Consider the following 26,815-nt stretch of genomic DNA (forward strand, 5'->3'; position numbering starts at 1 on the left):
TCTCTCTCTCTCTCTCTCTCTCTCTCTCTCTCTGACATGCAGATAAAGCCAGTTAAGGCACACACCCTGTCTGCTGGGCTGTGTCCACAGTGTGCCGGTTCCAAGCGGCACCTGTTGTTTTAATGTGTGCGAGTGTGTCTAGCCAGCAACACTGACAAACACATCAGCACAAAAACACTGTATAATATACGACACAGCTGGATGAGACGTGAGCAGAGAGCATGGGAACAGAGGCAACGCTGGGAGGACGGGACGGTGGAACAACAAGAGAGAGAGAGAGAGAGAGAGAGGTGTAAAGTAACTAACTACATTTACTCAAGTACTGTACTTGAGTACAATTTTGAGGATTTTTTACTTTACTGGAGTATTTCCAATTTTCTGTACTTTTACTTCTACTACACTACACCTCAGAGGCAAATATTGTACTTTTACTGCACTAGAATTATTTGAAAACTTTAGTTACTAGTTACTTTGCAATTATCAATTATTATATTAGAAAACATACATTAACCACTTCAGCCCTATTTCATACCTAGGCTATTTGAAAATAGCCTAGGTACAACAGTCTGTCTGTCAACAGCAGTCTGTCTGACAACAGCTCACAACGCGTCGCGTTGTGAGCTTGTAGATCTGCTATTTTCAAATATTTTAGTACTTTTACTTTTGGTACTTTAGGTACATTTTGATACCAATACTTTTGTACTTTTATTCAAGTACATTTTTAATTCCGGACTTTTACTTGTAACGGAGCATTTCTATATTGCAGTATTGATACTTTTACTTAAGTAAAGAATGTGAGTACTTTTTCCACCACTGGAGAGAGAGAGAGAGACTGTTTGTTTTGTTGCCTACTCATTTGACATGAAGGGGTCCTGAATTATTTATTTATTTCATACACAGTGAAATCCTCAATGTTCAGTTCACTCCGAGAGTGTAAAATACTCTCAGAGGACCTTTACGGGGTCCATTTGGGACCCGTCTTTTACGCTGTCAGAGTTAGGATTTGGCCGTGAGTTTATACGTTGCACAACAGAGTCGCACTGCATTATGGACAAACTGCAACGGCAGCCTTCAGAGATTAAAAAAAAAAAAAGGGAAGAAAAACCTGCCAGAGTTAGGAGATAATCTAACAACAACAAAAATGTGAAGACATCACACTAGTGGAAAACAGAAAGGAGGGCCAGCGTGTGTGTGTGTGTGTGTGTGTGTGTGTGTGTGTGTGTGTGTGTGTGTGTGTGTGCGTGTGCGTGTGTGTATGTGTGCATGAGGAGTCAGTGAGAGTGCACGGAGAGGTGGAGGGAATTCAAAAGAGGGTGAATGAAGACTATAGGAATGCAAGAATATTTACATTCTCTCATTAAGAATTCCCTTTGCCCCTCTCTCCCTAGTTATCTCTACCACTTCTCTCTCTCTCTCTATCTCCCTACTAGCTCTCTCAGACTCTCTTTCTCCCTCCGTATGTTTCTCCCTCTCTCTCTCCCTCTAGTTGCAAGCTGTTTAGTCTCTTATCTGTATTAGTATACAGTCCCTTAGAGGCTGTTAGACCTATACACTTTTCTTATGTCACACACACACACACACACACACACACACACACACACACACACACACACACACACACACACACACACACACACACACACACACACACACACACACACACACACACACACACACACACACACACACACACACACACACACACACACACACACACACACACACACACACACACAGGATTTAGAGGGGCACTTATCTCAGTGATGGACCAAAGTGCAAGCCAAGTCGAGAGAGAGAGAGAGAGAGAGAAAGAGAGAGGGATGGATGGAAATAGAGGAAGAGAGAGAGAGGAGTGTTAAGGTCTCTCTCTCTTCTCCTCCCCCAGAGCCCTATTTAAAGTAGTGTTTTTTATCAGCCCTCCAGTGAACAGGCCAGGCTTGTAGCATGCAGGGCCTGCACAGACCCGCTTCATTCACTATCTGCACTCTTTTTACTTACGTCCATATAGCGTGAAACAAGAAGAAATGCCTGAAAGCAGTTAAGAAAGAGAGACAAGGTGTGAGGCAGAGAGAGAGAGACAGACAGACAGACAGACAGACAGACAGACAGACAGACAGAACAGACAGGACAGACGAAATAAATGAATAAATAAAGGTACGTCTGGAAAAGAAACACAGAGAGCGTGTTCTTTTCCCATCCTTCAGCTCACACAAGGAAAACAAGTCAGACCCGTGGGGGGGGGGGGGGGGAGAGGAGAGGAGAGGAGAGGAGAGGAGTTTGGGTGGAAGGAGGGTAGTGGAGGGGAGGGGAAGGGTGGGAGAGACGGGCACGACATTTTTAGCCTTCTAATAAACGGAGAGGGAGAAGCACAGACTGGACCCCTATTCAGGGCCGAGTGCTTAGAGGGCCCAAACAGAACACTTGGCAATGGGACGATGTCACTCCTGCACACACAGAGTGGTGAATGTCCCCCCCCCCCCTTACGGTTGACCTTTTCCCCGGAGACAAGGTCCTCTCATCTGCCCCCTGCCACCGGCCGCACGGAAACGAATTGGCCCTGTGAAACCCAGCGCCACCACGCCTGAGGCTTCCTATCCACGATGTGTGTGTGCCCCCGTGTGTGTGTGTGTGTGTGTGTGTGTGTGTGTGTGTGTGTGTGTGTGTGTGTGTGTGTGTGTGTGTGTGTGTGTGTGTGTGTGTGTGTGTGTGTGTGTGTGTGTGTGTGTGTGTGTGTGTGTGTGCGCGCGCGTGCGTGCGTGCGTGCGTGCGTGCGTGCGTGCGTGCGTGCGTGCGTGCGTGCGTGCGTGCGTGCGTGCGTGCGTGCGTGCGTGCGTGCGTGCGTGCGTGCGTGCGTGCGTGCGTGCGTACTCAAACTTGTCCCGAGGGCCATGGAAATGCCACAAGGGTGTGTGGGGGGGTCACACAGAACATGGCATTCCAAGAATAGCTGAATCGAACCACTAGCCACTTGCATACCCCCCCGGCCTCCCCATTTTTCTCGCCGACAGCATCCTCGTCACAGTGGACTTTAATAACGGACAGAGCTTCCATTGACGAGGACAGAGGTTTCTGGAACAGACGGACAGACTGACTGGCAGACAGAGAGCTGGACGAGTTCAGAGACACATGGACAGACAGACAGACAGACAGACAGACTGACTGGCAGACAGAGAGCTGGACGAGTTCAGAGACACATGAACAGACAGACAGACAGACAGACAGACAGACAGACAGACAGACAGACAGACAGACAGACAGACAGACAGACTGTCATCTGTACTGTAACACCAGAGGGGGCGAGCTAAGAAACTCCCTCACCGCATCGTGACTCAGCATGTTCTGACCATAAATCCTGTGCCCTAAATCCAGTGCCCGATACCCCACAATGCCCGCCTTGTATATAGTTCCTCTTTCAACTCTATGGCCCAAAGGCTGGGGTCCATTTTGAAACCGAGGCCAGGAGAGAACTCTGTCCACTGATCCCGTTCTGTGCCAGCGTGCCAAACAAGGGGAAGGAGGTATTTGTGTTATTATTACCCTGCCTGGCCTATCATGGCGGCATCTCGAAGTCTGAAACCAAACATCTCCTGCTCGGGCCCTGGTAATAATTTGATCCAGAACAGGACAGGCTTTTTGTAGTGACATCAGATAGCGATGTCTTGCTGGCCCACAGCAACAGGGGATGATCGCGGTGATAAAGTCCAGAGATCGATACGCACACGCGCGCACGCACACACACACACACACGCACGCACACGCACGCACACGCACGCACACGCACACACACACGCACACGCACACACTCACACACACACACACACACACACGCGGTGAAGTGTTCCCGATTATCCTGTTTATCCACTGGTAGCCTCTTGCTGTTCCAGAGCAGAGCGCATAGCTTCCATACCTCCACGGTGGGGCCATGTGCTCAGCTAAGAGGCTGTAGTGTAAATACAGCAGGAGTAACGGGCTCGACCCCCAGCCAGCGTGTCTCCTCTTGAGCCTGAACAGAGAGGACGACTTCTTCAGGCTGACATACCTGGGAGAAACAGTGGTGCAACCCCTTCTGGTCTTCTTCTTCTCCCCTGTTCTTTCTCTCTAGCTTGCTGCATTTCTCTCTTTTCTCTCTCTCTTTCTCTCTCTGGCATCCGGGTGGCTCTACTGAGACCCTTCCATTGCTACCCTCCCCCACCTCTGGTTCCTTCCCCTCCTCCCTCCTTGCCTCCTCGCTAGGTCTAGCTAGCTCGTTCCCGCTATCCCCTCTTTACCCCCTCCCGGCTTGGCAGAGACACCCTGGCCCGTGGCCAAAACAGGGGATAGAGTGATGAAGGGAGGTGGAGGTTACGGAGAGAGAAGAGGAGGGGGTCGATGGAATGGAAGGAGAGAGGGGATATATAATAGGTTGGTGGGAGGAGAGGGGGGCCTGCGACTCTGGACGGACGGGGGCCAAAAAGCTTGGTAGGAACGACCGATTGAGATGGACAGAAGTCGAGGTGGGGGGGGGGGGAGAGAGAGAGAGAGAGAGAGCAGTAGAGTGTGAAGGAGGGCAGGTTGTCTTCCATGGAGTTAGTCAACGTGTCTCCAATGTGATTTACTTACCTGTTGGTAGGTAGGAAGAATTGGCATTGTGTGTGTGTGTGTGTGTGTGTGTGTGTGTGTGTGTGTGTGTGTGTGTGTGTGTGTGTGTGTGTGCCTGTGAGCAGAAATGTATGAGTATGTGGGATTATTAGCATGTTCGCAATTGTAAGCGCAATTATAGTTGTGATCCTCAAATGATTTTTAAGATATTTCAGGGTTAATTTCCGCCTTTATTGATAGTCCACAGTGAAGAGAGACAGGAGACGGGGGCTCGGGAACTGAACCCTTGCTGTCAGGCATCAGAGCATCACGCGCCTGCGGCCTTACCCTCTCGGCTATCAGCGCCCCACAATCGTCAAATGTTTTATTGTGGAGTGTGTGGAATGAATTTAGATTCCCAATAGATTCACTGATAGAATAATACAGGTTTAATAGGAGTTTACCGTTACAACGCAGTAGTGTTTCTCATACTGTGCTGTGTGTGAATGCGAGCGCGATTATTTGGGTAGCAAATTGTGCGTTTGTACGTGCATGGCGTTTTTCCTACCTTAACAGTGCGGTGGTGCTTGCGTGAGGGGTGGCAGCGCATGTTGCTGGTGTTGCAGCAACCCGTGCAGCGCTTCACCTCCACGCACGGCGGCCATATCAGGAAGTTGGCGGCCGTGGGGTCCACCTGGCTCCTGGGGATCTCGTAGATCACTGTCCGCGTCTTACACACGGCCGGGACCGCCTCTTCCACTGAGGAGACACAGAGAGAGAGAGAGAGAGAGAGAGAGAGAGAGAGAGAGAGAGAGAGAGAGAGAGAGAGAGAGAGAGGAAAGAATATGAGTCACATTAATTAGGGCTGTCACGATTACAAATTTAAATTGACGATTAAGTATCACTCCAATAATTGCGATTAACGTTTTATTAACGAGTTGAAAATTAATGGATGAAAATGACATTTCTGTTTGGCTTTTAGCTTTCGGAAACAAAAGTTGCACAGGGCAGATATGACAAATAACACATATTTAATTACTTCATACTTAAAAATAAACATTAATAGTGGAAATGGCCGATCTATAAGCTCAGTTCAGTCAGATAACTCACAAATAGATTGAAAACATTTATTTATAATTCACAAGTGTACATTTGGACCCCTGGTGGTTCCTGGACCCAACGTTGTGAACCGGTGCGTTACACAATATATTACAATATTTGGCGCTCTCGTGTATATATCCACGTATATATACGCGATCCCACGTGATTGGCTCTCAGCTGTGGTTCTCATTCCTTCAGCACTAGTTGCGGGATGACTCACTTGATTTTGGGATCTGCTCATCTGCCCTAAACATCACACCCAGCGGCCTCCCGTTAACGCAGCTAAAGAAGACGAGGCAATCCCAAAAAGCTGATCTCATATCACTTAAAGGAGCTTTGGGATCGACGCAGTGAGACAGAAAGAGACTGCTCCTTTGTTCAGAGCCCTGACTGAGGCTAATGCGGTGCGACCGGCCTAAGGAGCCCTCCACATTTGCCTGTTGAAAAGCTAATAATGGTCTAAAGGGGAAGCCAGTAAGCGTTCATCTCAGATTTAATGCCCCGACAGGCACTCGAGCCTACAGAAAGTAACAGAACGTGCACTGTAAGCCACCATTATGTCGTAAACACGCTGCATGCGTGGAGTTCAGTAAGCGATGGCCTTTGTGGACGGCTGCCAAAGAGGTCTGCCGTACTGTATATGGCTGGATATGGACTGCATACATGAAATATGACCAGCAACAACATCCCGAGTCGGTTAAAATGATACGCTTGGAGAGTTGTAAAAGAACATGCAGTCAGGCTTAACACAGACATCACACACTATGCGCTTTTTTTCTCCTGGCCTCGATCAGATATCGTACCGCGTGGCGTTTTATGAAGCAATCTGACTCAGAGCCCAGGCGAGCCGCAACTTGACTCCTGAATGCCTGGAATTTCCATGCTTAAGGATACATTTCTCTCGAGGTGCTCGTGTCTTAGATCTCCAAAGGCCCCGGCCAATCAAAACAGTGCATGTCAGACATCAGTGCTCCCCCCCCTCCTCCCACCCGCCCCCACCGCTCAAAACTCCACCCCACCTCACCCCCCCCCCCCCCCCCCACCCTGGGCCCATCATCATTTCCCATGGTTCTGTGATTGCTGTAAATACTAGGTAGATGTCTCCATTAGGGATCTGCTCATCCACTTAATGCCGCGCGAAAAACCACTAACTATTAGCTACACTTTCAAATGAGTGTCAAGTAATAAATTCCATCCTCTGGGGAAGTCACGACACAGTGCTGTGGTGTTTGAAACACAGGGTGATGTCGGGACGATGCGGTGCTGTGTTACGTTAGTACAACGCCATACCATGACATGCTTATACACTCTGTGTCGTGCTGCTGTGCTACGCCGCAAAATCTAGACCCTTGCGGGTCCATTTTAACGACTTTCACACCTGGCGTCCCTGTTTTGGGCACGTCGATTTTGACGTGCCCAAAGTATGAAATACGGCTTAACCCATTGAGGCCTGAGGTTTTTTCATGTCAAGGACCCCCAAAATGATATGAATTTGGCCGCGGACCCCCATCTCAAAATATTTTGTTCCAGTGACCCCCCAGAAGCAAAGATTTGAGTTAATGTTTGCTTTAATAGAATATAAATATATATAAATATATTCAAAGATTTGCACACATTTTCACGATTTAAAAAAAAAATAGCAGATCTACAAGCTCGTAGCGCGGCACTCGGTGCCGTGCTACGAGCTTGTAGATCTGCTATTTTTGAATAGCCAAAGTGTAAAAGAATGCTTTTTAGCTCAAATCTAAAAATGACACAGATGCTTCTTCAGGTCTTAACTTAGTTAAGTGTGGATTTCGCCGTGCATACTGTGCCATGCAGGGGGGGTTGGCATCCTTACCAATGCTCCTCTTGCGTCGGCTGTGAAGCTGGGAGCTCTTCTTCAGGTCATTGTAGTAACCTTGGTGACGAGAGGAGTTCTTGTGGTGGTTGTGGTGGCTGTGATGGTACTTGTGATGCTTGGGCTCCTCGATGACATCATTTCCCGTACCTCATCAAAACAGAAGGCAGCCATATTACTACAGCGTCATAAAATTACAACAACAAAAAACATTATACACGAGCGTGGACACACACACACACACACACTGAGAGGAAGTTTGCTCAACCGACCTGCCATTATACAATCAGCCGACAAAAGAGTGTATAACGAAAGCCGCCGGAGCAGCGGTGGATGACTGCGGTAGGTGGCTTGGTAGGTCTCACCAAAAAAAGGCCCATGTGATCACCCATTGATGTTTTATATATCCCTTCCACAACAAACAACGCTATGGTTAGTCACACGACCACAATGAGACCTTAACGGCCTGCTAGCGCTGCGTGCAGTTACGGAACCCACACTTCCCTGAAGGGGTTACGGGTTCCCCCGTCAGCGTGTTGGCAGGCGGGCCTCGGTCGATAATATCACAGCTTGAGGTAAACATTCCAAAGTAAACATGGTATACATGGAATTGTTTTATGCCGACCTCAATGTAATTACACGCTCTATGTGTAAGCCTCACTCACTCACGTGCGGAACCTTCCCACCGTGAACGAGGGAGCTAGTCAGCTAGACACAGGTGACTCATGTCGAAGTCTTTTCAAAACAACTTGCTCTCACAGACGCACGGGGCGACTAAAGTGGTAATTTGACAGGCGGTGCTCATCCGCCATTATCCCCGCACCTAATTAGTAGCTTCGTGTCTCGCATTTATGTGAAAATGCTTGCTTTTTGGTCATTCGGCGGCTCAGGAAAGTACACGTTTTGTTATATGCTGCGCCGCTAGTTTCTCAAATCTCTTTAACTGCAGTCCGCTGTAGCAAGCTCAGCTCATTGCAGTCATGGTCATCTGATAAAGCATGCTTATTTTGGTCCCCACCCAGAATATGAGGCAGATTATAAAAGAGTGCCAAAGCCGGCAATAAAACGATAAAAGCCTGTTCACTGGATACTGCCCTTTCCCAAGGAACAGAGTCTGACAGTAAGAGAGTGTTTGCTAAGTAGGCTGGTCTACGTGTCTGGTACTGTATACCCAGCTGGGTAACCCAATCCTATACCTGTGTGCACGTAGTACACACACACACACACACACACACACACACACACACACACACACACACACACACGCACACACGCACACACGCACACACGCACACACGCACACACGCATGTGCACGCGCACACACTGCCAAAACCAAGCCCCTTTCATTATCCTCATAACAAGTTAAAGCTGAATGTACTCCAGTACAACAAAGCTTGGTCATAGACAAACAATCTCCACTCATCCAGTTTCTTTATGCCCCAGGGAGGGCAGAGTCATCTGAAGTGCTTTCCTCTTCCTACCCGACGCCTAGCTCCGGGCACGGCTGTTTATTTACCTTCGGATGCCGCCTTTTTTTCCGATGCCTTTAAGGCCTGGACCCAAACATTGTACCTGCAGTGAGTGTGGGCCTGTTGGGGGGGGGGGGGGGGGGGGAGTTTCCCCTCTAGCCTGTCTCCTAGTCAGTCAGAGATCCAGTGACCCACAACCTGAGGTCCACAGAAAGGAAGTGTTTACTGGGGGGGTGAGGCCGGCCGCCTGGGGGTTTAGCACTGGGGCTAGCTATCAGTCTGTCATGGACATGCATGGAGGGTAATATGCTATGGCACGCACGCACACACACACACACACACACACACACGTTCATGTCATATGCATAGTGTGTGGTGTGTATGTACATACATGTACATGCATTCAGATGTTTACACACACACGCTCAAACATGCTACGTGCGCCTGCACAAACACACACTCTCTCATTCACACGGACACACGCACGCACACACACACACACACGCACACACACGCACACACACACATAGCTGGGTGTACCGCGCTGTCAGAGGAACACGTTGTGACAGCTGGCTGATTTCTTCACCTAACAACCTTTTAACGCTGCGGGTCACTGACAGAACTCCCAGTGTGGCTGAACGCCTCTCCCTCCCTCTCTACCCTCGCTCTATGTGCCCCTCCCCCCAACCCACCCACCCACCCCCCTATCCTGCGCTTCATCTCCCCCTGTCAGGGAGGGAGGGAGGGAGGTCATCCCCACCGGTGGCCGTCCAAGAGACGGGCCATGTCAGAGAGTACTGCTGATGGGAGAAAGAAAGGAGGAACATAAAGGAGTCCTTTATGGACTCTCTGTAGTCCCCCCCCCCCCCACCACCACCTCCCCCTTTTTTCTGTGTCACAAAAGGACCTCTCTGTTGTCCGTCCCCCCGTCCCCCCCATGCACAGCAAAATCCTCAGTGTTAATTTAACTCTGAGGCGGTCCAGTTCTACACATCAGCGTAGTCCTCCATTTGGGTTCCAGGTGACTGGGAGCTAATAGAGGTGAATGACTCCCTCCATTAGCCAGGAGGCATCGCTCGCTCCCTTCCTTCTCTCTCTCTCTGTCTCTCTCTCTCTCTCTACCTGTACAAATAATCACACTACAGTCTCTTCACTAATCATACTACAGTCTCTTCACTAATCACTCTACAGTCTCTTCACTAACAAGACCAGGAGACCTAATTCTGCCAGACCCAATAAATTCCTAGTACGTAACACACCTACAAACCACTTTATAAGTTGAAATCTGAAGATCAGAGACGTCACGCTAAGCTTGGCCAATCGAAAAGAGGGACCGGGAGGAAAAACGTTGAACCGGGAGGAAAAACGTTGAACCGGGAGGAAAAGAGGGACAGACAAAGCCTCATGTAGGCCTGACCCCCTGGGTCTGGCAACAATCATACTACAGTCTCTTCACTAATCATACTACAGTCTCTTCACTAATCATACTACAGTCTCTACACTAATCATACTACAGTCTCTACACTAATCATACTACAGTCTCTTCACTAATCATACTACAGTCTCTTCACTAATCACTCTACAGTCTCTTCACTAATCATACTACAGTCTCTACACTAATCATACTACAGTCTCTACACTAATCATACTACAGTCTCTACACTAATCATACTACAGTCTCTTCACTAATCACTCTACAGTCTCTTCACTAATCATACTACAGTCTCTTCACTAATCATACTACAGTCTCTACACTAATCATACTACAGTCTCTACACTAATCATACTACAGTCTCTACACTAATCATACTACAGTCTCTACACTAATCATACTACAGTCTCTACACTAATCATACTACAGTCTCTTCACTAATCATACTACAGTCTCTACACTAATCATACTACAGTCTCTACACTAATCATACTACAGTCTCTACACTAATCATACTACAGTCTCTACACTAATCATACTACAGTCTCTACACTAATCATACTACAGTCTCTACACTAATCATACTACAGTCTCTACACTAATCATACTACAGTCTCTTCACTAATCATACTACAGTCTCTACACTAATCATACTACAGTCTCTACACTAATCATACTACAGTCTCTACACTAATCATACTACAGTCTCTACACTAATCATACTACAGTCTCTTCACTAATCATACTACAGTCTCTTCACTAATCATACTACAGTCTCTACACTAATCATACTACAGTCTCTACACTAATCATACTACAGTCTCTTCACTAATCATTCTACAGTCTCTTCACTAATCATTCTACAGTCTCTTCACTAATCATACTACAGTCTCTTCACTAATCATACTACAGTCTTTCTCTCAACCCCTGCTGAGTTGACAATCTAGCAGTTCAGTCCACACACTATAAAATCCTCGGTGTTCATTTAACCACTTAAACCCCATATCAGTGGTTCTCAAACTTATTTTTTTTAATTTCAAGGACCCCCCAGCTTACTATGCATTAGGCCAAGGACCCCCATAACTCGGAGGTCTCTCTTGTACACTCTCAGAGTTACCAGTGATTTAACTGGGGACCCTGGAACCCACTTGAGAACAACTGCCCTATATACTTTGTTTACCAGAGTTCCCCATGGGTCTATACTACTAGGCCATACATATCTACATGCTCAAAATGTGTCGCAAATGCAACGCAGTGAGCTTGTAGATCTGCCATTTTCGCTGAATGTTCGACCCCCCCCCATTATAGGGATGCTGGGGTTCAAGTGTTTAAACTTCAGAGTGCTTTACACTCTCAAGAGTATCAGTGTTGAGTGCTGATAAGGGCCCAACAAGTAAGTCTGAATGTGAGGGGGGTGGGGGGGGGGGGCCTGGGGGTCTGTGTGAACCGGGTATACTGAAGGTAAACAGCTTGCGAGGCAGGTTGCACAACAAGCCCCTGTCTGAGTGAGGTGCAGCGGAACACAAGCTCCACATCCCTCATGAACCCTCCTCCACCTCTGCCCCATGTCAAGAGTCAGGTTCCCCTTTCTGTCAAAGTCCTTCAGAGAGAGAGAGAGAGAGAGAGAGAGATAAGAGCAGTCAGACCGAGGGGCCGCGGAGAGAGGGAGCGAGGGGCAGACGAGAGAGAGGAGAGGAGAGGAGCACCTCAGGGGCCAGACAACCATCAGCAGACATCAGCAGGTCATCTCAGCTGTCACTCAGAGCTGAAGACACCATTCTCACTGGATGTGCACACACACACACACACACACACACACACACACACACACACACACACACACACACACACACACACACACACACACACACACACACACACACACACACACACACACACACACACACACACACACACACACACACACACACACACACACACAGGGGCCTCTAACATGCCTTTAAGCCTGTTCTCACAGCGCACACAGCGGTGCTAGATAAAACACACAGCGGCGAGATAAGGCCTGCAGGCCCTCCCAGTGACACCGACACATCCATCCTCGAAGGCTGCCTCACACGTTCCTTCACCACTACGATGACAGAGATCCTGGGATAATAACTCTGATCTAGGAAGGCCCACGGGCTATGGAGATAGTGTTCTCCAAAAAGGGGGAAATCCAACATGACAAACATGATTACCGCATGAGAAACAAAAGAATAATACAATTACACACTTTTTCCAATTTCAAGCAGAACGCCATTGCTTTGCTCAAGTGGAGCTCCTTTTGCAACGTCTCACCTGGTGTTCAATTACAGTATTTCTTCCATAAGCCTACGGTGGTTCATTTTTACTGCTGTAGGGCTGACATTTCCCAGACGTTGATGAGGCAGATGCTTTGGTCTCCTCCTTCCTGCTTTAACACGCCGGGCTGTGGACGGTCCAGAGCGCGCTAACTTTTTACAGTCCAGACCGTCCGCAACAAAAGCTCTGAAAATACCGGCCCAGGCTGGCGTCAAAAGTCTTTTTAAAGGGCGGGCGGGGACGTCTGTCCCCCCCAGACAGATTTATGCCCTCGTAATAATAATCAGCCTACTACTGTTACCCCGGAAAACATTCCTCTGTTTGAAGAAAGACATTTTAATTCAATTATAAACACCTCTTCTCATGCCAGAGGCACCAGGGGTGGGGGGGACCTATTTCTAGGCCCAGAACAATGCGGGGTGATTACTGTTGTCTGCAGTTGGAATATGTCATTAATTTTCCCAAGTCATACAGGCCTGGCCCGGTTGAATTATTTCATAACCGGCGCGGTAATATATTGAACTGGTAAAACGGGACCTAAAACGGGACCCGGTGGACAAACTGTTGACCAAAACACTGACAGTAGCAATGTAGCCGTGTTGTCAATATGAGCTATGAGGTAACTAATGAGCTATGACCAGCGAGAGAGCCTAAACAATTTCAGGCAAACAATTTCAGGCAGTTAAAGCTAATTAAGTAATTACCCATTTCCATCAACAAACCTATAGGGGGGAAGGCCCATATTTGATATATGGCCAGAGCCTGTGTAAATAGAGGCTCATGTGAAGGCAAACAGCTTTTGCCAGTGCACCCCTGTAACCTAATCTACCCTTAAGAGAGACTGAGACTGCCCCCCCCAGCACCTCAAAGATTCAAGACCACAGAGTCGGCCATAGCAGCCTGTCTGACCCGAGGGCTTGCCTTCTCGTTTACAGGCCGACTGTACGAGGCACCTTTCCATGCCATAAAGTTAGCTTATTGCAGCGACAACAGCTGAATGTGTCCTGTGGTAAATAAATACCGGCAGTGAAAGTCCACCTTTGTCACATGTGTACCGTAGACGCGCCTATCTTGCCTTATCGCGATCCGACTCGACTGTACCACTTAAACAGTATAACACAACGCCTGCATGGACCAGACCACCCCCACACCCCTTCCTGTGCATATCGACTAAATGAAAAAAAAAATTTTGATAACAAATATAAATAAATAAATACGTTCAATAAATAAATGACAACCCTTATCCTCTTCCCCTGCCTCTGTTTTCAATGAGTTCATTAAATGAGCCACAAATATTCAAATGCCTGGCTGAAAGTTAGACACACCCATAACAATGCAAAGGACCGGGAAGGGTTTGAGTCATGTATTCACTTTATGGGAATCGGGCTGGAGCGGACCTGGAGTGAATCTACCTACAATCAGTGAAAGACTACACACAACTGAACATAAACCATTACCGATACGTTTACGCAGAGACGTTGCGTGCCACCGCGTAGATTTTGTCCAACCTTGTTATGTTTTTTATTACACTTTGTTTTACTACACTGCTGGTAATCGTAAACACACGTGTAAACAGCATCTGCTAGTGATCATAAGTGAAAATGTGAATGAGCAAAGTCCAGTGCGTTGAAAGCAGACCGGTCATCAATATGGTCCGTACACGGACAAATGTGTCTAAAATTTTTGATTTGTTTTCCTACATAACATTTTAATGTTCTTATTTTGATCATAAGACCCAATTACTGAAGGTCTCGGTCTCCAGGTTTTCTTCAGAATATGTATGACACCGATTTACTATGACACTATGGCACATTAGAAGTCCACTAGGACAGTGGTTCTCTAACTTTTTTAATTTCCAAGGATCCCCATAACTCTGAGCGTGTACAAATGGAACCAAATTTGGTTCCATTTGTACACTCTCAGAGTTACAGACCTGTAAGGATCCATTTGGAACTCCTTCAAGCAACCCTGAAGGTCCCTCAACCCACTTTGAGGACCACAGCACAAGTAATATACCTTCAGGGCTATAGCTCTGTCTCTGGTAATAGAATTAAAAATGGAAATTTGACCAAAAATGTCCTGCATGGCCATGAACCCTGGTTGAAAGTATCAAAGAGGCAGAATTTACCTACGGAGTCTATCTCCAGTAGCCGCTGGAGGTCGCTGATGCTGCGGATTTCACTGTGAGACAACCTCTCTATCAGCTCCTGGGGAATCTCCACTTCCTTGGGGGCAAGAAAAGAACAAATCAAAGCAGAAACAACGGTTAGGGGGGGGGGGGGTTGTCAATACGGTCTTAAACGCTTATGTCATCCTTTTCCCCCTATATAAACAAGTGCAATCGGTTTAAACAGCACAGCCACCCGAGATCATGCAGCAGTGCCGTATAAAAATGTCGCAACAATGTGCCAACTTGCAGCAAAGCGTGTTGTGCCCTTGTTCACGGCCATTCGCCAGTGTTGCCAGGTCTGCTTATTATAAGCGACTTTGGGCTGTTTTTTTCTGTAAAGTTGCTTGTAAATATTGGTTAGTTGCGGGTTGCGTTTTTTTGGGGGCTTGTTTCTAAAGTGTAGTTGTACAAAACATGCATTAACCACTTTAGCCTTACATTTACTTCGGCTATTTTGAAAATAGCCAATCTACAAGCTTATTTGATTGTAGCCCAAAGCTTATTTGGGCTTGTTTCCTAATGTCGTTGAAACCAGTGTTTCTCAAACATTTTCAAGTCAAGGACCCCCCAAATTGATAAGTATTTGTCTGCGGACCCCCATCTGAAAATATGTTATGCCAGGGAGGGACCCCCATACAAGATTTGTGTTGTTAAAAATATTCAATTTTTTTTCATATTTTCTTCGAGATTTATTTGGGGGAAAATAGCAGATCTACAAGCTCACGTTGTGAGCTTGTAGATCGGCTATAGCCAATGTATATTATGTAATGTGTATGATGTTTAAAGGGCGAAGGGCTTGCTTCTACTGGGCTTGTTTTCATAGACCTGGTTGCTCGTTTCTCTCTCGACATCTGGCAACGCTGGCCATTCGCTACACTTGCACTTGTTGCGGTCCCTGCGAGTTAAGTATCTCAAGTTGAGCAAACCGTGCAGCCTGCCTTGCTTACAGGAACAGTGCCTATTTATATCGCCCACAGGCAGCGATTCCCATGAAAGCGCTTTGCAGCCCAACCAAAACTTTTGCCCAGTTGGCTCAGGCTAATGGCTATACAAACAGATTTGGCACAAAAGCCGAAAATAACCTGGAATAGGCGTCTGGAGTGCAGTGGCAATATTGGTTTTCAAAAACATGCAGCCAATGCCTTATAGTAACAGACAGTAGGCTACCCAGCGATATAATACAGCCTACAAGTTGTTCATTCCCTGAAAAAGACATTGGATGTTCTGTGTTCATAAAACAGATCATTTATAATCGAAGCATTTTAAAAATATACATATTTTTGCATTTCAATTTGACTATGACTGTGGACATATTAGGCTATAGGCTGCTGACACACTGACAACAATAACAGCAGACCACTTGAACAGTCAAATTACGTAGGCGTTCATATAATTCTATATTATGCACTAATTACAGGCTGGGATCAAAGCTCCGGGCTGTTGCTGAGCAGAGAGAGAACCTTGTCTGGTCCTTGTCTAATGTCTAGTACAATGGTTCTCAAACTTTTACATTTCAAGGTCTCCCCTTAACTCTGACAGTATACAAATGGAACCAAATGGACCCTGACGAGTCCATTTGGTTCCATTTGTATACTGTCAGAGTTAAATACTTGCAGGGGTCAATTTAAACCCTCCTAGGAACCCAGAGAGTGCCTGAAATCCACTTTGCACCGGCTGCACCCGCACACAACCAGAGCCCCCTGCCACTGTGTGCAGCAAGGGGGCCATCCGCCCCCCATTTTCATTCAAGGCCAAGTACTGACTTTTTTTTTTACTTAAGTGAAAGTATCAATACCACAATCTAGTAAAAGTCTGGTCAAATTGACTTGAGTAAATGTACAAAAGTATTGGCATCAAAATATACCTAAAGTACCAAAAGTAAAAGTATGCCGATTAGAATGTCCCATTTTCCAAGTGCAATATCTGTACAAATCTTTTGAAAATAGCAGATCTACAAGCTCATGCGAGGCGTTGTGACTGAGCTTGTAGATCGATACATATAAGGCTAAAGTGGTTAATGCAATAATAATCAAAATCTACGAAGTAACGAGTAACTAACGTTTTCAATTAATTGCAGTGGAGTGAACGTATAATATTTGTCTCTGAGATGTAGAAAAGTACTGAAAATTGGAAATACTGCCGTAAAGTCAAGTAATACCTCAAAACTGTCCTTAAGTAGGCTACAGTACTTGAGTAAATGTACTTAGTTAGAATAGTTACTTTACACCACTGCATCTCGGTGGCTGTGTGAACAGTCCCTGACTACTCGAACTTTACCTCAGAGGTGGCGATCAGCAGCAGGTACGACGTCCACAGGAGGAAACAACAAAGTGCGGCTCTCATCTCCTCTCAGGTTCAATTCCCCCGAATAACGCAAGAAAAGGCTGCTATTCTGTAGGAGCCGCAGAGTTGCTCCTCCTGCCCCCCGAGAATCCAGAACCATCCCTCGGCGAGAGAAACAAGTGTGTGTGTCTGTGTGTGTGTGTGTGTGTGTGTGTGTGTGTGTGTGTGTGTGTAAGAGCCCCCTATCAAGTCAGATCTCCGTGCACTTGTGCGTGTGATCCGCGGGGAAAAGCGAGTGCTCGTTGGCTCTGTGTGTGCTGTTCACATGCAGAGAGATCGTCCCCTCGTCCAGGCTCTCTCTGACTGACAGAAGCTGACAGAGCGGCAGGTCGACATCATGGCTGGCTTCCTCAGACCCGAAGCGGGACGATCCCAGACCCAGCCTAGGAGGCACTTGTTCTGTGCACCCTGTGTAATGAATGGAGCGTATGGAAGCCTAAACAGACCCCAGTGAACTCTCAGATGAGGAAAAAAAGACGTTGCCTTTCTTTCGGGGGGGTATTTATTCAGCAGGCTGTTATGTAGAGACAAATATTGCCTATAACAATTTTTTCAATAGAATCCATACAATGTGTAGTGATTATGAATAACTCAAAAAAGCGCGCAGCAGCATATAATCCCAATGTGCAGCAGCAGCAGGTCCCCCAGGGAAAATATTTTACAAAAAAGAAAAGAAAAAAAAGTCTGCAAGTCGTTCTCAGGTAAAAAATAAAAAATAAACCCCAAAAAAAGTTGTCCTCCGGTGTATTGAATCCAGTGCAAAGTGTTGCAGTTTGTTTGGAGCTCTGCTCTGGTTGCTTGGCTTGCACGGTGTCCTGCTTTCTGTTGGGACTCTGCAGAGAATGAAGCGAGGAGCGCGTCTGAGCCTGTGGATATAGAGAGCTGAGAGCTCCGTGCCCGTTGCGCCTCCCCTCCCCTCGCATCTATTGAGCAGAGGGAGCTGGTTGGCTGCTTGGATGACTTAAGAACATGTGCCCATCCCCCCACCGCACCGTGTCTCTCTCTGTGTGTGCGTGTGTGTGTGTGTGTGTGTGTGTGTGTGTGTGTGTGTGTGTGTGTGTGTGTGTGTGTGTGTGTGTGTGTGTGTGTGTGTGTGTGTGTGTGTGTGTGTGTGTGTGTGTGTGTGTGTGTGTGTGTGTGCGCCCTTTAGGAGAAAGCCCATTCATACAATTCGGTGCTCATTAATGGATAAGTTAACCACTTAAACCCCCATATATGGTTGAGCGGAGGAGTCCCTCAGGGATCTGTACGAGTGTCTTTTCCGCTTTCCGTTATTGTGGGGAAAGCTTTCACTGAAAGTAGCAGATCGACAAGCTCACAACGCCGCGTTGTGAGCTTGTCGATCTGCTATTTTCTGCGAAAGCCTTTCCCCACAATACAGATGCTGGGGTTTAAACGCATATAAAATACTAGTAATCTGGTCAAACTGATAAATAACACAAAGGAAACAAAAGCGTTTGGCCACATGTTGGTGATGATGATGTTAAAGATGCTGCACATACATGGCGATGGCTAAATTAATGACCACGATAAAGTTAATAATCAACATTATTAATAGATCCTAACGGGTTGATTGGCAGGTCTGTGTGCATGTCGTTTCAGGGACAAAGGAGGCAGCAGAGTGGCTTCTCCAGTAGGCTAACCAGAGACCGGTCCTGACTTGCTGTTAGGAAGCTGGGGGGGGATGTACTGTGCTGGGAGGTCTAATGAGGAGGCCCTAAGGGTCCTGGTAAATGAGAAGCACCTATACTATGGAGGGAGACAGCGGACTCACACTGCAGTCATAGGTCAGCTCGCCCGGTGGCCCCTCCACCTTGTCCTTTATGGACAAGGTGGAGGGCCACCGGGGTGAGCTGACCTGTGATAGGTCGGCTCACCAGGTGGCCGTCCCTCCACCTTGTCCGCTGGCAAGGTGGAGGGCCTGCAGGCTATGGGATCACAAAACTCTATAGTCTACCTACCTGCTGTAGCAAACACATGCAGTACACACACACACACACACCTTGAAGACGTATTGAAAGAGGGCTCTCTGCAAATAATGAATTACAATAATAAATAACCCCATATGGGTGTTTGGGATGATAGACAAGAAATGTAATATTTATCATATTTGAATTTCATATTATTATATACAATTCAACACACAAATTAAATAGTTGTGAGGGGGGTATTAAGCCTGAAGCCCATAGTGAACATTATGTACTGTATGGGAGGAAATGCCCCCAGCTGAGTCCAATCATTCACGGCACTGATTGCTCATTCCTCAGCTTGATGTTGGAGAAAGTAACTGTCAGAGAGTGATGTCATCGCGAATACATCAGTGTGCGTGTGTGTGTGTGTGTGTGTGTGTGTGTGTGTGTGTGTGTGTGTGTGTGTGTGTGTGTGTGTGTGTGTGTGTGTGTGTGTGTGTGTGTGTGTGTGTCATTCCTTATGGCCTGTGACCAAGACTGGCCGGTGACAGGCAGGTTGATCATGTCCCCCCCCTGTGTGGTAGCCAGCGGTCATACAGCATCATCACAGTGACATCACTGGTCAGGTTTCCCTAAACAAGACGAAGACGTAGGTAGCTTGCACACAAAAAGAGATACAGTGAGTGAATCATCATTCTGTTGCATGGTGGGCTCTGTGCATCGTGGACACACACACACACAGTCAGCATCACAAAGGGAAAGTGGTGATTCCTATAAGGAGACCACAGAATGGAGAATTAGAGGCTGTCTGATAATCAGAAGGTCAACTCCCCCCTTCCAACCCCCCCGGGCTCAGTATATGTGTCAAAGTGTCCCTGAGCAAGACACTTAACCCATAACAGCTCATCATGACCATCTGAGCAGCCATCAGTTGGGTGAAGCTCAAGATGAATTTCCCCCATGAAATTAACCACAAAAATGGTTGTCAAAAATAGCAGCGTTAGGGTTATTCACCCATTCACACACAGGCGGTGGAGGCAACCATGCAAGGCACCAACCTGCTCATCGTGAGCAGTTATCGGTCTTGCTCAAGGACACTTCAACACAGCCAGGATGAGCTGGGGATCTACACGTATAAAAAAAATTGAATTCACCCCCCTTCTTTACACCTGTAAACCTGTTTACATGTTACAAAAAAAAGCTGATTCTGATTCCGATTCTGATTCTCCCAAGCCACTGCCCCAGTCAAGTAGTGCAACCTGGGTGCATATGTGCTAAAGCCTCATTTCGATAACGATGTGCAGTCCTGATGGAGGGGGGGGGGCGGGAGGAAGGTTGAAGACGAGAGGCGGAGGGGAGAAACGCCAGAGAACGGGAGAGAACGGAGGTAGCAGCATAACTGAGAGAAGGTGCAGGGAACCGGCTAACTGGGCTTTATTAAACAACATGTTTACTGGCAACTGAGGTCTGTGTACCTAACAACATCAACCCCAATAAATGCTTTTATGGAAGCACAGTAAATCCAGCTCATAAAGACGCGGCGGAGAGGATATGTTCTCTGAGTAAGGCGATGATGACTCCCGTTTCCCCCCTTAGGCCACGCATTGCTCCCAGTGGGAAGAGCAGAGGAAATGGGTAGGGGGTGGGGGGGGGATTCCTGAATGTGGTGGATATGAGCTGTGTGGTGTCCCTGGGGTGGGGGTGAAGTGTGCCACGTGGTTTGGAATGAGGGGGGGGGGCATGTGTCCAGGTCATGTATTTCCAATGTCCAGAAGGAGTTGACCTTTGAGTTGAACTGACCTTGGGGCTGAATATCTTCCTCGGATAGAAGAGTTTCCCCTTTTTTTCTGGGCTGAGTTGAAGTTTGCTTGTCCCCACGTCATCTGCTGCTTTAGTCACAGAAGAAGGGACAAACGAGGAGGGAGTTTCGGTGTAATGAGACGCGTGTGTGAAGTGGCCGTTCTAAGGTAAGCTTTAAAACAAAACTGAAATGAGGGTCCGTCTGAAGAAACGTCACAGTCTTCTGCAGCCTGACTCTTCATCAGACATGGACGCAACTGACCGTCCACTCCAACGTGTCATGGCACACATGAAGTACTACACATGGCGTCTTTCTTTTTACGGCATGCAGGTGTCTGGCCGTCTATAAGAGTGTCTGTCTGTCTGTCTGTCTGTCTGTCTGTCCGGAGCTAATCTGACAAACCACTGGAATAATCAGTGCCAACGTTCTTGTGCACACTGCCAGTAGGCCACAGAAGTAACTCCAATAATTGTTTTTTACATGTTTTATTCTTTTTGAAACGCTTTTTTCTTTTTCCATTTTTGCTTTATTCTTGATAGTGACAGGGAAAGACAGGAAAGACAGGAAAGGCAGGGGAGAGAGAGAGAGGATGATATGCAGTAAAGAGCCTCGGGTGGGATTCGAACCCAGGCCAGCTGCAGGAAGGACTATTATAGTCTTATGTGGTATGTGCTTTTACCACTTGTCACATTCTTAAGCCTAATTTTTACCAGGCGAAAAATGCACCACGAGGCTTGACGCATCCTAACGTCCCAGTTCTGGGGCTAACATTCAGCGGAAATAGCCGATCTACAAGCTCACAACGTGTCGCATTGCGACACGTTGTGAGCTTGTAGATCGGTTATTTTCGGCGAAGATAATTAGTGTAGAGCCAAAAAAAAACTAGTATAGAGCCTTGGGAATATGGTCAACTAAGAATAGGGTTTAAGTGGTGAAGGAAGAACTTCTGCCTCACTTACTGACGGAACATGGATGTGTTGTAACACACACATTATCATGAATAACCAAATCTCAACTCCATCCAATTCAGTGCAGCGGGCCTCTGACCCGGGAGAAGAATCTCACACTTCGACGTGTCAGGGAACCATAAAAAGATAGTCGTGCGGCCAGTAGAAACTCAATATGCTGATAATAGTCACATATTTACGATGACTGTGATGTTTATGAGTTGCTATAGGGACGAGGGCTCCTTTCCACCGCACGTAATCGCACATTTTTCCAACCGGTCGTCCAAAGTTGACCATATACGTAACTGTCGAAGGCAGCGCGGATTGCCCTGCAACAGACAAACAAACATGGACACTAATCAGGTGTCTTCCCTGACCACACCCAGTCATATCAGAGTGTGAGTCATGGACCAAAGGACTTTAGGCTACTGAGCAATCTCCTCCCTAGCCTGCAATTATAGCCTTCGCTCAGCGAGGCCCTGACGAGCTCATCCATGTCTTGACGACAAAGTAGATTCCATTAGTGGTTTTGGGCCGTCATGTTTTAGCATAGATTTATGTTATTCAGCACAAACCCTCGGCTGGTAATAGGCTCATTAGAATCTACGCGTAACCTTTATTGCTGCGTTACTCACACGCGCAGTATACACGCACGCGCACGCACACACACGCACACACGCACACACTCACGCACGCACGCACGCACGCACTCGCACGCACGCACGCACGCACACACACACACACACACACACACACACACACACACGCACACACGCACACACACACACACACGCACACACGCACACACGCACACACGCACACAGTGTATACTGAGGCAAATACATAAGTATACTTATACTTGCGAAGCATTGTGAGGTTGTAGATCTGCTATTGTCAGCTTGCGACACCGGCATGCAACCGTGTATAAATCGGGCATAAATTCAGGCGAGATTCCACAGGTGCAAAGGTGGCATTCCAGAGAGTGATATAAACTGGACTTAGAAGTTACGCGGAACGGAGTGGGTGTCGGGGCACGATCCAGGGCAACCCTTTACACACATAAACACGCTGAACAAACACACGCTGACATAAACACCCTCTCTGATTGTCTAGAATGTCTGCTTGCAGGTACTTACTAGGTCACTCACCTGGCGCGCAGTCAAGAGGAATCAGTGGAGAAAGACCAACTCTTGCAGCGAGGCAGCAGATTGAGCCGTGCTCCCTATACGAGGCCTAAAAAGCCTGAGTTACACTTAGGGTGTCGTGCACGGAAAATAGCCGATCTACAAGCTCACAACGCCTCGCTGCGCGAGGCGTTGTGAGCTTGTAGATCGGCTATTTTCCGCGCAGCACGGGCATGCAAACCAAGTATAAAATGCAGCTGGTCTTTTATAGGGACATTTACTAGAGCTCGTTTACCGGCCTTTTCCAACTGTGACTTATACAGCAACCTGAATGAGCTGCTCTGTGGGCCCTCTTAAGAGCCCCGTCGGTATGCCTTTTCCTCACAGGCACTGCAGGTGAGTGGGCATTCAGGGGGAAAGACGCCCGACCAGGGTGCCAACCAAGTCTACCTGCGGGACCCATAAACCAACACGGCTCCTCACACACACACACACACACACACACACACATACACACACATACACACACGCACGCAGTCAGTGTTACAGGGGAAAAGAAGCAGGTACGTTCCACACCAAGTTCTTCCACCTGCAACACATTATGCTGCTTTTTTTTTGTCGTCGTCAAGGGACCAGGAGGTCCATTGTACCTGTGAAGTCTGTCCAGCCCACGTTCCACCTGGAGTTCGCATTCTCCTCATAACTCCCTGCTGACTCTTCCTGCCGCACACTCGTCCGTGGAGGAAGCCCTGCAGCCTGCAGAAACCAAGACCAAAGAGAAGAAAGCGCTGGAAAGACACACTGGAAGGAATGCGCTGGCACGCGTGCGCTGTGTGTGTGTGTGCTTGCCTGGCTCCACTGTCCAGTTCCAGTGGGTTCCATTGATCGAGCTTGACCCTGCACGCTCGGGTCGGAGATGGACGCAGGACCGCAGGAACTCGACGGTAGTGGAGGGAACACTCTCGCTTTTCCAACATGACAACAGGGAATCACATGCAGGCTGAAAGGCAGAATTGTTGGCTGGATATATGTCTGTCTGTATATATATCCATATACTGTATATATATAGAGAGAGAGACAGACAGTGGGACAGAGAGAAGTAGAGAGCGAGTGAAAGAAATAGATACATAGAGCGTTTTAAACACTGACAGTTTCACACGCTCTCTCTTACATCCACAGACGGACAGACGTGCAGTCAGTTCAGGACAAGCCGTAACATGCCCCCCCCCCCCCCACCCCACGTCCCCCCTTCCCAGCTCCTTTTTCCCCTTAAAACACTGACTCTTTATTCTCAATGTGCAAAAAAAAGAAAAGAAAATCACACACTCCCCTAAGTCTCTTTCGTGCACGCACGCACACACACACACACACACACACACACACACACACACACACACACACGGAGAACAGGGGGAACAGGGGACTTCCAGCCACTGAGAAATAGCAGTGTAATTGCCGGTGCTCTGTTGTCTATCAAGACGTGACCTTTTCAACATGTGTGTGTCGTGTCGGGAGCGATGGGAACCGGGCGAGGAGGAAGACTGGGGTCTCCCCCGACTCTGTGGTGGTCCGAACAACCCCCCCCCCCCCCCCCCCCCCCCCGTACCACCACCCTTCTCCGCCTGTGAACTTCCACTGTGTCCACCATGCACGCTGAGTGGGCTCTGGAGGCCCGGAGGATGGAAGGGGCTGCAGAACAACTGGAGCCCACAAATCACACCCCCTGTAGCTCGGTGGTCCTCACAAGAGGGGTCCAGGGACTCTCAGGGTTCCTTGAGGGGGTTCTAAATGGACCCGTTCAAGTCTGTAACTCTGACAGTATACAAATGGAACCATACACTCCACTGTCAGAGTTCAGGGGGGTTCCTTTAAAATCTAAAAGTTTGAGAACCACTGCGTCTATCAATGGGATGATGATGATGATGATGATGATGATGATGATGATGATGATGATGATGATGATGATGATGATGATGATGATGATGATGATGATGATGATGATGATGATGAAGGAGCCGACCCGTGTTATCGTGAAGTGTAAAATATGAACCTCTAATTAAATTTTCTCTGACCCCTGGCATAGTTACAGGTGGTCCGTGGGGAAATGTTTTCAAAATGTTGGAAAATATAAATTTTGCCTTTGTTAAAAGTATCAAGTATCTCATCAAATTTAAGAAAACCTCTTAACGAACAGGTGTAGTGTGGTGGAAAAAAGCTTGAAATTAAATATCGACTGTAATGATGTTGGGAGCTTGTAGATCTGCTATTTATAAGATCTGTTATATAAGTAAGTATAAAAGATAATTATTGTTAAATATTAATAATAATATAATGCCTTCTTACATATTGAATATATATTGTTGTGGGGAGGTGGGGTTGGTGGGATGTTGAGGATTGCTCGAAAAATTAGCGGTCCAGAAGTTAACCACTTAAACCACAGCATCCGTATAGCCGCTCAAGCTCACAAGCTCACGGTGGCGTTGCGTTGTGAGCTTGTAGATCGGCCGTTTTCAGCTAAGATGTTCAATGCAGAGCGAAAACAGAAAAGACACTATAGTACAAGAGCCCTGAGGGACTCAGCCAAGTTGAAGTGGTTAAAAAAAGAAGGTTGAGAGGCACTGCTCTAATTAGTTCCTTTGTGTACAGAGGGGGAAGGAAGCAGGGCACTGCAGCGGCTCGGACGCGCTTCTCTGGCTCGCTCTTCCATCCATACACACTTGTGGAAGTCAGATGAGGACAGTTTATACTGTAAATAAGAAGACACATTATAGCCCGACACAGTCCGTTGAACACCAAAAATAGCCGCTCTATACAAACTCACAACGAGTCACATCGCCGCGTGTTGAGCAGCTTGTAGATCTGCTGTTTGCGCTGTGCAACGGCGCCGTAATGACGTGTATAAAATAAGCACTATTATACGTAAGCCTACTAGTTTCTTTTTGGTACTTTTCACGTTTAAGAGCATGCCCAAAATAGAGATACCATCTTAACCCCAGCATGCCTATTCTGGGGGGAACATTCGCCAAAAATAGTCGATCTACAAGCTCAAAGCGCGTCGCGGTGCGACGCGTTTTGAGCTTGTAGATCGGCTATTTTTGGCAAAGAGAGTTGGTGCAGACGGAAGGAAGCGGTCAAAGTACAAGTTGTAACTCAAGTCCAGTTCTCTCCGACTAGAGGGTAAACACGGTTAATAGAGAGTGGAAACAAATGACTTTGACTTGAGCATGTGGGTTAGGCCTAATCCAAACACAGAGTGTGGATCTGATGCTGAGAGCCAGAAAGGGAATGCCGGGGTGCAGGGTACAGGGGGGGCTTCACAGTAATCTGGAAGGGAAAATAATAATGATTTTTAAAAAACAACATATTCTAAGCTAAAACGGATCACTCTGCCAGACCGATGACAGGGACTCCTTTACCTCCCGCGACGTGACAGACAGGCTGGCTCAGGCCTCATGGAGGACACACAGAGCTGTCCTCAGAAACGTATTAGGAGCACATAAGCCTATAATTACTCCAATTGGCATGTCAGATGGAGCTTTCACTTCATTCTGTGCCCTTCATAACCCCCCCCAGCCCTCTGGTTCCCTCCTGGTCACTCGGATGAGGCCACTCTATACTGATGGTGTGTGTGCGTGTGCGTGTGCGCGCGCGCGTGTGTGTGTGTGTGTGTGTGTGTGTGTGTGTGTGTGTGTGTGCGCGCGTGCGTGGTGGGAGGGGGCAGAAGATGGAGGCTAGTGGTGGTGTTGGGGGGGGGGTGTATCAGAGAGGATTAAGGAGAGATTTCTATGCTTGACCGGAGCGACGCTAGCTAGCGCTGAC

General features: G+C 47.5%; 1 protein-coding gene across 2 annotated transcripts in view; it reads right to left on the reverse strand.

Annotated features, from left to right (window-relative positions):
• Positions 1-18,104, reverse strand: part of pdgfab (platelet-derived growth factor alpha polypeptide b) — a 26,672-nt gene extending 8,568 nt beyond the window's left edge. Inside the window, exons 1-4 of one of the 2 annotated variants that reach the window (XR_013934313.1) lie at positions 17,149-18,104; positions 14,830-14,926; positions 7,499-7,648; positions 5,126-5,316 (exon numbers count right to left, since the gene is read on the reverse strand). Coding sequence is in view for 1 of the 2 variants with exons in the window: in XM_080447263.1 (XP_080303389.1) it covers positions 5,126-5,316; positions 7,499-7,648; positions 14,830-14,926; positions 17,149-17,214 (504 nt within the window). In the remaining variant the exon portion in view is untranslated. The remainder of the gene's footprint in view (positions 1-5,125; positions 5,317-7,498; positions 7,649-14,829; positions 14,927-17,148) is intronic. The other variant, XM_080447263.1, reaches the window with a different exon arrangement.
• Between the last annotated feature and the right edge of the window lie 8,711 nt (positions 18,105-26,815).

The sequence above is a fragment of the Gymnoscopelus braueri genome (assembly GCF_963280865.1).
Source record: "Gymnoscopelus braueri genome assembly, chromosome: 13".
NCBI classification, from domain to species: Eukaryota; Metazoa; Chordata; class Actinopteri; order Myctophiformes; family Myctophidae; genus Gymnoscopelus; species Gymnoscopelus braueri.